General features: G+C 38.9%; 1 protein-coding gene across 3 annotated transcripts in view; it reads left to right on the top strand.

The window, feature by feature from the left end:
- The window catches only part of LOC134533126 (bifunctional purine biosynthesis protein ATIC), a 46,312-nt gene extending 35,651 nt beyond the window's left edge, over positions 1–10,661 (top strand). For 2 of the 3 annotated variants that reach the window (XM_063370403.1, XM_063370404.1), the window contains exons 12-13: positions 605–765; positions 6,319–6,709. In XM_063370403.1, the coding sequence (XP_063226473.1) occupies positions 605–765; positions 6,319–6,438 (281 nt within the window). In that variant the 3' untranslated portion in view covers positions 6,439–6,709. Of the gene's footprint in view, positions 1–604; positions 766–6,318 lie in introns of all 3 variants that reach the window. The other variant, XM_063370402.1, reaches the window with a different exon arrangement.
- The last annotated feature ends 3,297 nt before the right edge of the window (positions 10,662–13,958 follow it).

Consider the following 13,958-nt stretch of genomic DNA (forward strand, 5'->3'; position numbering starts at 1 on the left):
AATGTAATATTTAATATTTCTTACTTTAAAACTTCAATATTAGTGCAAGGCCCTCAGTTAAGTGGTTATTTAAAAACAACTAATGAATATGTAAATGACTTATCATCCCAAAAAGTAAGAAAAAATTTTCTGCTCATGCATTGTAATAAACAATTTCTACCATTATCATGCTATATAAAGCATTGATGAAATTGGTTTTCCAGGTTTTTATCAAATTCTGTGCTGTAAGTAGAATAATCTTGACAGAAATGGATTGTACTACGTATTTTTAAACATTATTCCTATTCATTTTTTAAATAATATACTAAAAAAATCATTCATACATAAATTAAAGAATTAAACTGTCAACTTTGAGAATTCAAATATGCCTATTTCCCTATCATATTGATTAATTTTACTCTGTTAAATTTTATAACGTGGTAAATCACCCTTATTAAATTTTTTGTCGATTTATAGTTCTTATTTGTTAGTTATTTGAATATTACAAGTATGTACTGTTTTTGTCATGCTGTATTGAAGTGTGTTATGTTCCTGTAAGGGAGGTTCATGGTGAACTCTCCTGTGCAGTTATATCGTGCGTGGTGTGCGCTACGTGTGTTGGCAGGTAAGGACATGCCCTACGACAGCTGGGCAGCCATGTACGAGAGTGTGCCGTCTCCCCTGACAGACGCTGACCGCAAGGAGTGGATCGCCAAGCTGGATGGCGTGGCTCTGGGCTCCGATGCTTTCTTCCCGTTCAGGGACAATGTGGACCGTGCACAGCAGGTTGGGATACAGTGATATCAGTTATTGTTCTAAAGACAACGGAGAGGTATGATTACCTTGGAAATAAATGTGGACTTTTTTATATTGCCTAACGGCAGTCAACAGAACAAACAACGACAGGATGAAACAAAATATTACGGACTTACAAAGCAACTGAAAGCTGCCAAATTGACATTGGAAATAATTACACCAAAGAGCATAAAAATTTAAAAAAAAAAAAAACCTTACACATTAAGCACAGGTTAGGAAAACATATCTTCCCTAAAAAATTAAATAAAAATTACAATTGAGTCAAATAAACAACAGGTACAGATTGTATGACTGGAAAAAAAAATACATTAACAACATGACACAACATAAAATACAAATGTGCATCTCATTGTCCTCTCACGAAGCATCCACAACTAAATGCCATCGCTGGTTGGAGATATTCAATACATATTTTGTACTTGTTCAATCTGTTTATTTTATCACTGCGCTACCGACCCTGGGATCCGAACAACCATTCAGAAACATATAAATTTGTAGCCATTTACGTGTCGTCCTCAGTTTCGCCCACATAACTGAATCTTACGTGCTCGGTCATAAGGCTGTTTCCAGATGCAAAGCATTTGCACGTAAAAATCCGCGCAATAGTTTAACTTGCACTGCGTAGTACACTTCTCTCACTTGGTCGTTCATTGAATTATTTATCACGCAGCACACCGCATGTATACGTAACGTCAGGTAAAAGTATTTCATTTTATGCACCACTAATAAACCAGGTGCTCGAAATACATGCACAAGAGCACACCGTGTTTGCAGCTCGCTGGCCCAGCCATCACTGTCTGAACTCCCACGGTCATCCACCACTGACGTTACGCCCTTTAACAGCCATCGGTAGGGACCCCAGAATATGGTAAATAAAACTGGCTCATTTCGGTGTAAAAAAATGACAAAAGTGGTGCAAAAAATCGGTGTAAAAATAAGCAAGCGGTGCAAATCATCGGTGTAAAAATAAGCAATTGGTAGAGACCCCAAAAAGTGGTGAAAAAATTATGCCATTGGCAGTGTAAAAAAAACCTCAACATATAGGCACTACTAAGTAGCAGACTCTGCCTTACATCGGCCCACTTTGTCTGTCGTTTCATCACACAAGAATACAATCTGTTTGTCTTCTACAGCGTGCCTTACTGCTTCCTTATTTGCCTGGCCAATTTTTGGGACATAAGTTTCTCCAAGAGTGTTGGCTGATGGCAAATCCCCTGCACCTAAAATGTATACCTACATAACTTACAATCAGGGGCGTAACAACTAAATTTCCAAAGGGGGGGCAATATACCTTTTTATAAAGAATCATCGATCCCCCCCTATTGAAGCGGGGGTCCAGGGGTCCTCCCCCGGGAAAATTTGTATTTCAAGGTGGAAAATGGTGCTATTTAAGCAGTTTTATTATCTAAAAATTGATTACACAGCACTTTCTTTGCCACCGTTTGCCCCAACTTCAAGGTTTCAGAGGGGGGGCAAAATACCCTTGCCCCCCCCCCCCCCTGTTGTTGCGCCCCTGCTTACAATATACTTATAAATAGGTAGCATTTATAAGGTTATCACTGAAAATATTAATGGGCTAATTTACTCAAAACAATTCTTAGCCAAACCTAACCTAACCTTTTCAAGATTACTGCTGGATTACAGAGTCAAACCATCAACCAATCAGTCAAAAAATCTTGTGGTGTGCTCACCATTTCACAATGCAATCCATCCTATTTATGTGTTTGTTAATCTGAGGTACTTGCATATTTATTTGAAGTAAAGGTAAGTTGGGCCTAAAGGTAAGTTAATCGATAATATTGTAGGCCTACATATGCTTATGAACTTTAAAAGAGGGGGAAAACATTTCTAAATAAATAAGGCTAACCTTCAACATGGGTGTTAAACCATTCCCTCATAGCTGGATGATCAGCTTTTTCCAAAGGAATGTTAACTTACAGCATCATATTAACAAAATCAGAAACAAATTCTTGTTTTCAGCACTTTCAAGCTTGTTTGCTTTATTCACGCTGTCGCCTATCGAGATTTGTTTAGACACGGTAGAATTTGCTTGACAAAATAATTGTTTTTTCTGTTTTGTTTGGTGTGTGTCATTTGCCACACGCTTTTTGCACGTGTCTTTGTGTGTCCAATCAACCCGCACGTTGCAGAACTTGCACATAATAATTTTGTCCCGCTGATCAAAAATATAAAATCCATGCATCTCTCTTTCGTGATCAAACATTGTCGAAGTTTTCGGCATCTTAGTCATAAATTCAATTGTATCACAAAACTTACAAAATGTGGACGGTATTTGTAAACACTCATAGATATGTGCACGCAAAAATGACTGCAATCTTAGCTCCATGCGATTAAATTAGGTTAGAAAAATCGACACCAGTGCGCCTTGCGGCAGAAACGACCATTATTCAAAACACGAAAACTGTGGACAGTTTTGTTATGTTGGTAGTGCGCACATATCGATTGTTGACATTTGTTACATTTTGTTTTCATTTGCGATGGCAATATTTACTGCTTGTAAACAGAGTAATAAAAATACGTGGATTTCAGTAACGTGTCAAAACGAAGATAATATCGCGGTACTAGTCTTTCAGTCTATGTTTTTTTCACGCCTATGTTTATGATGGCGTAAATAAGTAGAACTTGCATCATAAGGGCATTATTTGGTGCGAAAAAGCGTGAATTTCGCGTGAAAATGTGTGAATTTCGCAACTATGTCGAAATCAAAGGAAAGTCGCAAAATTTGTTTAAAGTATAAAATTTTTGCGTTATTTCGTGAATTTCGCGCTTCACCATTTTTCGGGGTGTCTAGCCATCGGCAAACTCAAAGTTCTGAGTCAGATTAATTTCTCGTAATAGTCCAAACAATCCAAACATTTTAAGTTTAAGCCCTAATGTATACGTAGCACAAAATTACAAGAAATTGCCAACATTTTAGATATTACAAGCGTACACTTGACTCAATTTTCTAGAGGCAGCTAAAACTTTCTGGGAGCGGTGGCCTTCGGCCAGAGTATATCGGCTGCTATAGGTAATAAACAACTTAACTTAAAATAATTAAAATAAATAAAAAAGCAGCTTAAACTATCCTGGAACCAAAAAATAAATACAAAAATTATGATTATTTTAAATACATAATTTAGGCAAATAATGTGGTGAAAATGCCACAGTGTCTAGAGATGCACCTTTCCCGATGATGGCCTGACTATTCTGGAACTCCCTGGGGGGTTGAGACGCTCGTCAGGGCTCAATGGCCACCTTGCCACAATGCAGTCTAGTCGCTGGAGGCACGACCAAGTCTCGTCCAGGGATGTTAGTATGGCAGGGGTTCCCCGCCAGAGCATGCACAAGGCTCCAGTGTAAATGACTAGTCAAGAAAATTTCTGGTGCAAGCTGTTTATTGTGCCAAACAAAAATCAGAGAATCTGGTCCCCTGACAGCTATCCCAACTGCTATGCCAACTGATTAAGGAGACATAAATCCCTGAGGTATGTAGGAATGAGGGAACAACAAATGGCATTGATGTATTTGTACAAGAAACTTATGATTTCCATAACCACGACACACAATTTAAAAAAAATTAATATGGGAGACAGGGGTGCAACAACCCGGGTGCCTGGCAAGCCCACAGTCACTGAGGACATGTGCACATACTGTTGAGGGATTAGGACGGCCGGGCCTCGCCACCCCCCATCCCTGCCCCCATTACCTTTGTCCTTGGCACTATTATCTATCCCTTAGCAGCCTGGGAATTCCGTGTGGAGTGGTGTGAATAAGCATCGTTATTCTGGATGCTTCGAGCGTTTGGTCGGCCCGGGATGATGCGACACGTCACAACAACTCCAGTAGGTTCCAGATTGCCTGCCAAGGGTATAGAAGCGGTGATGCCGGCCTCCGCGGCAGTTCTGAGTTTGCGAGTAGAGTGAAGTGCGAGTTCGGTGAGGAGGACGAGAGACCCTCCCTTGCGAGTGGCACAACGGGACCGTGCGAGTGCCACTGAGTGGCACGAGACTATGTGTGTGGACAGGTGCGAGGCAAGAGGTGAAGCACTGATGAACCTAGCTCCAGTGAGTGTGAACTGTGGACTGGACAGATATTTAGAGATTAATGAAGACATTTTTAAGTGTTGTGATTTAATAAGTAATGTAGGTAAAACTGTTTAAAAATTAAATGGGCTATCGTACAAACCCATTTTTTCCACTCGTAACAATATCATGGTACGAAAAGACATCTTACTTTGTGTTTAGTGAAATTTTTTTTCTGTTTCTTTGTTTACATTTGATTTTGTTGATTTTATAACATCTGAAGATATACACGTGTGTATTTTGCCCTGTGTATGCCAGACCATAAGAGTTGCGTGTGCTGCTTCCTTTATAAATTACCACTTTATTTAAGAACCATAATATTAATAGAAAATAAAATGCTTATGATCTATAGATGAATTCTGGGTGAAAATAATTCGAGGCTTTGATCCTGCAGTGCATTGAAGTGGACCTGAACATGTTTGAATTCTAAGTGTTTTTTTTTTTTAATTTTAAATATAATGAAGATTATAGAAATGAACAGGTTTATATTTTTTTAAAGATTTTTGGCATCAAAAATGTAATTTTATAGTGTGTAGTTCTTGATTAACAGTTTGTTTATTTTTATATTTTATGAACAATCTAATAGAAAAATAATAGGTTTGCATAGGATTTTTGGATATTAGGGTTCAGAGACGAGTTTCAACAATCTTAGATACGGATACGGGTATGGATTCGGATTGGGGGAAAATTGGATTCATCCTATCACTACTTTTAAGAAATAGCACCGGAAACAGGCGGCGTTCGTGAACGGACGTTCGAGTCACCGATGGGCGGGCAGCGGCAACAGCGGGCAGGCTTCACAGCTGAAGGTCACAGGTCTTGAAGTGCACACAGTTCCGAAGGGTATACATAGAAAATAAAAAAAATGAGCCAAGGCATTGATTTTTGAGGTGATAAGGCGAGTCTGCGGTCAGGCAGCAACTGGTGAGCGCAGCGCTGATTGGTGGCACATTTAGAATAGGGGTTGTAGGAAGGGGAAGAGGTGTTCTCCCTCCCCTTGAGCAGTGGGCGGGTGTGTTGGGATGGTGACCGCACAGCTGCTCACACCAGGGCACTGATGGAGAGGGCAGCCTGCGCTGCGGCTGTGAAGAGAGGGGGCAGTAGTTGCATGTGTGAACATGCATCAGTCTTTTCTACTGATGAAGACAACCATTTGGCAAAAATTTTAATATAGGTATTTTGGTTTTTGTGTGTGTTATTTGCTGTTCTGGTGTTATCATGAACAGCTCAGTTAGTAAATTTAGCAGTTGTGCATCCTAACTGTTTTTAATTTAGTCTTGTATCGAATGAAGCATAAACCGTAACAAAGATCATGCCCAGTAACGTAACTGGTTCATAAAGTGTCTTAAGTGTTTTTATTTTAGGCCATTCAGGTGAATGAAGAGCTACAGATATGTGTGTTGATATGCACAGAGTAATTGATTGTTTGTGGTTGCAGAGTGGTGTGACATTCATCGCTAGCCCTGCTGGCTCTACCAATGACGCGGAAGTGATAAAAGCATGCGACGAGCACAAGATAACCCTGATCAACACTGGCCTGAGACTGTTCCACCACTAGCCCAGCTGTGTGTGTCGATCTTCATGTGCCTTAACACGAATTACAGAGGAGCAACAGGTAGTTGTAGCAGAAGCTCCATAGCCAAGGATGGAGTGTCTCGAACATTACTAAATATGCATTTCGTTGACTATTGTTGTCCACACTATACTTATTTTAATTATTTTAGTAATATTTTCTATCAATGACCAAGCATTTATTGAGGAGCAAACTTCCAAGTACAGATGTTGATATGTTCACTTCGCCCAAATATGTGAGAAAGTTTTTTTTTTGTTTAGGGGGGGGGGGGGGGGGGATCTTGTTATACTATGAAACTGCAATTTCACATAGAACTCATGTATAACTCTATTTTATTTTTGTGGTCATGTGATGTTTCAAAAGTTTGCTTGTAAATTAGAGTCTACTTTAAGTTTAGCAATTTTCTCTCTTGTATAAATGCATAGTTCTCAGAAATATTTTGTTGTAAATAGCTGCAGTATGATTGCGGGAAACATAAATACCGAGAACACAAATACAGGGTTTCACTTTGATGTTTTGTATCATCAGATATTAAATATACACAAAACTAGTTTTGGGCCACAAAGGAACTTCGAATCAGGGTGTCCACAGTTAGTACTTTCGTACTAGATCTAGTACTTTTATAACTTTTTTAGTGGTCTAGTACATTTACGGTCAGATCTAGTACATTTTTCTTTAATATAATATTATAGTAACTCCAATATATTTTATTATTAACCATAATTATTTTTAAAAACTATGGAATGCATGTGTGTGTGGTATGATATTTAAGTTCGAGCATTGCAATGTCATAATAACTTCCTAAATTGTTAAAAAACATAACAAATTATAATTTAGTACTTTTTTTTTCAAATCTAGTACTTTTTTCTCGCTTAAGTTGGTACGTAATATTTTTTCCTTGTGGACATCCTGCTTCCAATTACATAATATACAAACGAATTAACACCGAACATCATATTCATGTTGCCAGGGATTTAAAAAGGTTTGTAATAATGTTTCACTGTACTGTATTTGCTGATGTAACATTAAAAACAATTGGGTATTACAGGATGGCTAAATTAAAACTAGTAATAGCGTACATGTATTTTATTTGTCACTTACCGCTGATCATTTATTTGCATTGATTACATTTTGTAAAACTAAATGTGGGAATTATGATTTTTGTTGAATACAATTGGTATTGGTATTATTTGTGATCAGTGGTGATATTTGTTTTTTGTTATTGTAGGTATTAACCCTTTCACTGCTATTGACGAGGGTAGGAGCTCACTATGTTGTTGCTAAGCTGTGTTTGTAGGTGTTGCACCCTCTGTGCTGAACAAATTTTTTATGAAATCATAAAATTCAGATCCTTCTGTTTGATCGCACTGGCAAAGTTAACATTTTTTTTATATAATTTTTATTTTTGGAATTTTATTATTTTCAATTAAAGTTTTTTTTTTTTAATTTTTAAATTTATAATTTTTAAATTTTTTTATTTTTTTATTTTAATAACTTTTTGTGTTCTTATGTTATCTTTTATATTGAGGTATATGTACATAAAATAAACCACAAATCTTCAAAAGTTTGCTTTTGTGTGGTATGTATATCTCAAAGCAAGGCACAATACATAGTGAAGTATCACAGGTCTTGCAGCAGTAGCGAGTTTCCTTACGTTTCTTGTTCTTTGTGCATACTATACATTTCCTTGTTGGATTTTTCTTAGACGTCATCTCTAATACTGATGGGAAATGTCTTCCGACAAGTCTGGTTGGATGTTCTTTGTTTGATCGCCTGCCACTTTGAACAGTTTTTCTCTCTTTTGAATGTTTTTTAAGAATTTCTCTTATGAGAGCAAGCTGAAATTGGGCTATTGTTACATTTTTTCCAGTCACTGTTTTGTACAGAATATAAGAATTCAGTACTGCAATGTCTAGGAGGTGAAAGAAAACCTTCTTGTACCATTTTACAGATTTTCGTACACACTCGATACAGGTGATCATGATCATGTCAGAAACTGCTCCCATGTTTTCGTTGTAGTCCACGATGCACTTTGGTTTCATTACCTTTTCTCCATTTTTGCCCGAAATCTCCATCATATCGGCACTATGGCATGTTGTCAACATGTGAACCTCTCGTCGATCACACCACTTTAGCGCTAATAATTTTTCAGACGACCTGAAAGTAGCTTCTCCTTTCTTCAACTTTTCGTCCATTTTGGGCATTTGCTCCCTTGTTTTTCTGACTGTGCCACATGCATTTGTACCATTCCTATGTAGCCATTCAAAAAGGGTAGGACTTGAGTACCAATTATCAAGATAAACAGTGTGTCCTTTTTGCAGGTATGGTTTCAGTAATGTTGCCACAACATTGCCAGATTTTCCTAGGTTCAATCCTGCCTCTTCAATGTCAGACACAGCACCAGTGAAGATTATAAAATCTAGCACAAAACCAGTGTCACAATCACACAATACAAATATTTTTATACCAAAACGACTTCTTTTTGAGGGAATGTATTGCTTGAAAGATAATCTTCCCTTGAAGAGCAGGAGACACTCGTCAATACACAAGTTGGCAAATGGATTCATTGCAGATCTGAAGGTCTCCCTGAGACTGTCAACAAGTGTGCGAATTTTACATAGCCTATCACCATTCGCAGGAACTTTGTTGTCAGAAAAATGCAACATTCTCAACAATAAAAGAAAACGGTCTCGGAACATGATTTCTGGGAAAGCTGGTGTTTTTAGAAGAGCATCTCGGGACCAATACTCGTTTATGCTGATTTTTTTTGTTCTTGGCATAAGCATGCAGACAGCTAAAAATGTGTACATTTCCTCCCAGTTGGTCTTTGCCCATTTACTGAGGCGGGAATGCTCAGATGGAGAGGTGCTTTCAACAATGAAATCAAAGTACCTATTAGTTTCTGTAGCAATATGCTCCATAACTGACTTTGAAAAAAAAATGGTAAAAAAAAATCACTAACATTTTCAGCTTCAGTCAAACAAGTTTGATTACCAGAACTTTTTTCTTCAAAATAATGAATATGAGGCACAAATTCACCCTGTGTCCAAGCTATTTCTTCTGGTCTTATTTTTTTTGCTGTTGGTTCGTATTCCTGCTCTTCATCGCTCGTTTCACTTTCTGACTGTGAACTAGGGAATCTTTGCTTCGCTGGTGATCGTGACGTCAACGTGGAAGGTCCTGGTTGTGATTTATCAGATTCCCAGCCATCGTCCCTGCTTGAAATTCTACTCACATCGTCGCCATCATTATCTGCAAGCATTGCTAGCAGTTCCTCATTTGTGTATTTTTTCGTGCCATGGGTAAATACTACAAAGAACTAAATCAAAATTTCACATACCGTTTATACAGAATCACTAAAAATACGATCCTCTTCAAAGAACCAAAAACATGATCAACTGGTATTAAACAACTATGAATAACAAGTAGGCCTTCAGTTTACTCCTAAAGAATTCAAAACAGCGTGAGTTTCGTTATTTCTGTGACCAAACAAGACATACACAATAAGGTATGAAAATATTTCCCGAGCTCGAAAAAACTAGTAATATAAGCGCTATCTATGAGTGAACAAAAAAAAAAATAACTGTCCGAGTTGTAAAGTACAAACACGACACAATCGACTACTGTTCTCTCGAGCATACACATGCGATGCGACACGTACACACTCTGTTGGGAAATAAAACAGTTACAGTATCTATACTCTCAAACCTCGAATGCAGGCCACGAAGATCGATAAACACTACATAAGTTACAGAAACGGCCACTAGATAGTGTTGGTTTATAGACGTACTTATATGTCTGTAGCAGTGAAAGCGAAAGTAGTGAGACGAATATAGTCGTCCTTCGCACAGGCAATGCTATTTAGATAGGACGGATATATTCGTCCTTAGCACACACAGGACACAATTTACGTACAAATATATTCGTCTGTAGCAGTGAAAGGGTTAATACCAAAGTAATATTCATCTGCTTAACCTTTGTAAAACCCAGTTTTGGGATGGAGCTGTATGGAAAGTGTTTTCTTGAGATCACAGGCTGATTATGTAGGCTTGCAAAAATAGTTAACTCTAAATATGTCATGTTATTATTAAATGTTATATTGTATCATGGATTGTGTAGTATTACATATCTGTAAGATCATGTGACAGATTGAAAATATCTGCATTGTTGTGATTTTTTTATATCAACAATAAAAGTTTTAATATGAATATTTTTTTTTGGTCTTATATCTTCAAAACATTTTCATGTAAATTAAGTTCACAGCACCTCCAATTGTATTTTTAACTTATAAAAAAAAATCAAATAATGTGAATTGGTGAAGAAAAGTTTTCTCAGAAATTGGCTGCATTAATTGTAGTCCTAAGGAAGGTCATTTGTTCCCATGTATTCCTGAGGAAGGTCATTTGTTCCCATCAAGAAAATTAAATTGTAAAGTAATTTAATTTTTTTTACCAAAATGTACTATGGATTACGTAAGGCAGTTTCAGCTTTTTTTTTCATTTCTAATGTCCCACGATATAAGATGGAGCTGCCTGTCTTGCAGCAAGGTGCTTAGTTGTAATTGTCCACAGCTGCACACTACATCTTCACACGCATACGTAGTAGCGAAATAACGCGATAATTGGACTTAAAAACGACATAAAACGAAAATCAGTTTTTTAAACTACTAAATCTGAAAAACAATATACATCGTAAATCAGCTATATCGGTGGACATGTTTTGACGTAAAATACTATACATATATACATTCTTTTATTTTTATGAATGCACTAATTTCTTAGCATTTTTAACATTGATAAATGGTTAAATATCACGTTCACTGGGGTAACAACATAAATATTATTCCGTTCTAACGTTCGCTTTGTTTTAGCAGAATCGCCAACATATGAGAACACATAACTCCATGAACGTGACTTAAAACTAATTTCAAAAAGTTAAATATCAAGTCAATTTCGAACTAATTTTGCGCGAGTTAATATACGTTTAGTTTCTTCAAAACGTAACACAATTTCATTGTAATTTTATTTTACCAGCACTTATAGATACTGGTATTTTTATTACAATTTTGGCTTGGTAACGTTGGCTACGCGTAAATACTGGCAGTCCTTTGTCACGTACACACGTTACGTTGCTGCTTCAAAACAATGCCGAAATTAAAGCCTACTGCCGAGTCCCGAGCAAAATAATTTAAATGTGAGGGTTTATATGCTTCTAACAAGATTTTATTTGCAATTGGTGCAATTGTAGAGTTGACCACGAAAGGCGCGACACTGTTGTAAAACGTCAACAGTAAACACCACGTTAAAGTTAGGTTAGGAAGTGCAGCTGGTGTCAGCAGCAAACATTTAGCCACGATGGAAGAAGTGACTGTTACATTTTTATTTCATAAATCACCAACTAGAGTTACATTTGATCAAGCTATGCGGCCATCTTTTTCCAACTGTCCACCAGTCCACAATGCGGCCAATGTTACAGACTTAAATATCCCACACTCCTCCCCCACATAACCATTTGGATGAAGAATAGGTATATAAACCAATACTAAAAAGAGAGTACAAATACACTAGAGAACACAAACCAGTCACTCCCGCGTACATTACAAAGAGTACAACAAACGAATACATTGTTGCCAACAAATGTCCTACACTGCAGATAACACACTATACATCAGTAACCTTCTTTGGTACTCTGTCTCTCATCGGGTACCTACGATCCTTAACAGTGCTGTTGCCGAGTGAAGATGCCTCTACAGGAAATCCTTTGAATTGCTCGTCCTCCATTCTGCCTGCATATGACGTACTGCTGTTTCCTAAAACCTGTTGGTCCGTACCGCTGTCACTGTCAAGCACACTCTTCCCCCTTCCTATTTCATGACTCTCACTGACCATTGTAGCTGGACTGAACCGCTTGAAGAAGGCACTACCATTCGCACCAGTAACCATCCCTGGTGTAACACGCTTTACTTTCCCAACAGTATCACGGACCTTGGCAGTGACTGACTCTGAGAGAGTTCTCGCACCCTGAGGCGCTACTGCAGCCCAAGTACTCGTGTCACTGTCTAAGCCATGCTGGTCGAAGGGTGGCACAAATGTCTGAAATGGGGAAAATAATCTGATCTGATCCAGATGACGATGGAAAACACCTCCTCCAATACCATTTACCCTGTGAGCGGACCCAGTTGGTCAACTATGATGCCTCGGTCCCACTTGTTCTCTCCGCGCCCATAGACTCGAAAAGTCACTGCACTGCCAGGCGCAAAAGTGTACGACCTGCACCGAGGTGAAGAAGCAGGAGGTGGTTGGTGGGTAGCAACCGTGGCTGCTACGGAAGGCGTAACCAGGGAGAGTCTATTTCGCAATACCCTGCCAAACATCAAACTGCTGGGATACTCTCCAGTAACAGCATGAGGTGTCGTCCGGTAGCTCAGAAGGAACCTAGGGAGTGCCACCTCCATTGGCACCCCAGAGTGGAGAATGGCTTTGATCTTCTGCTTGAACGTCTTGACCATGTTCTCAGCTTGCCCGTTGGTTGCTGGGTGGTATGGTGGGGAAAATGTGTGTCTTATGGCATTCTGACGGCAGAAATGTTGGAACTCTTCCGATGCAAACTGGGGGCCATTATCCGATACAAGCCGCTCCGGGAGGCCATGCGTTGCAAACCACCCACGCAATTTGTTGATAACGGCTGTGCTGCTAGTACTTGTGAGTTCACACACTTCAGGCCACTTAGAGTAGCTGTCCACTAACACCAAAAGTTCTTTCCCAGGAAGGGACCAGCAATGTCCACATGTACTCTATGCCACGGCTTGCCAGGCCATACCCATGGCAGAAGGATAGACTTATCAGGCATAGACTTCTCCCGCAAACACGACTCACATGATGTTGTGACCTTTTTCAATGTATCATTTAATTCGGCCACCAAACGTAAGACCGTGCTAGAGCTTTCATTTTACACACACCAAAATGGCTGGAATGCAATTCCTGCAAAATTTTACTCTGTAGAGACAACGGCACGACCACTCTGTGGCCCCACATCAGCACTCCCTGCTCAAGCGTCAATTCCAGCCTTCTTGTGTAAAATGGTTTCAAAGCCTCTTCAACCTCTGACGGCCAGCCATCACGAACGCACAACAATACTTTGCTCAAAACCTGGTCACGCTCTGTAGCAATCCTAATGGCTTGTGCCGTCACTGGTAAAAACTCATCCTTTGCAACGTGCAGATATGAAAACTCTTCTGAAACCTCTACCCGGTGCAACGGCAGCCTGGAAAGGGCATCTGCATTGGAGTTTGCTGAACCTCTCACATACTGTACCTCATAGTAAAATCCTTGCAACAAAACAGCCCAGCGCTGTAGGCGATTTGCAGCCAATTGAGGAATGCCGCAATGGTTGCCAAATATGTGCGTTAGGGGCTGGTGATCGGTAACCAGGCAGAACTTCCGCCCATACACATACTGGAAGAATTTTTTGACGCCAAAAACAATTGCCAAGGCTTCCCTATCTAA

The sequence above is a fragment of the Bacillus rossius genome, chromosome 6 (genome assembly GCF_032445375.1).
Source record: "Bacillus rossius redtenbacheri isolate Brsri chromosome 6, Brsri_v3, whole genome shotgun sequence".
Taxonomy (NCBI): domain Eukaryota; kingdom Metazoa; phylum Arthropoda; class Insecta; order Phasmatodea; family Bacillidae; genus Bacillus; species Bacillus rossius.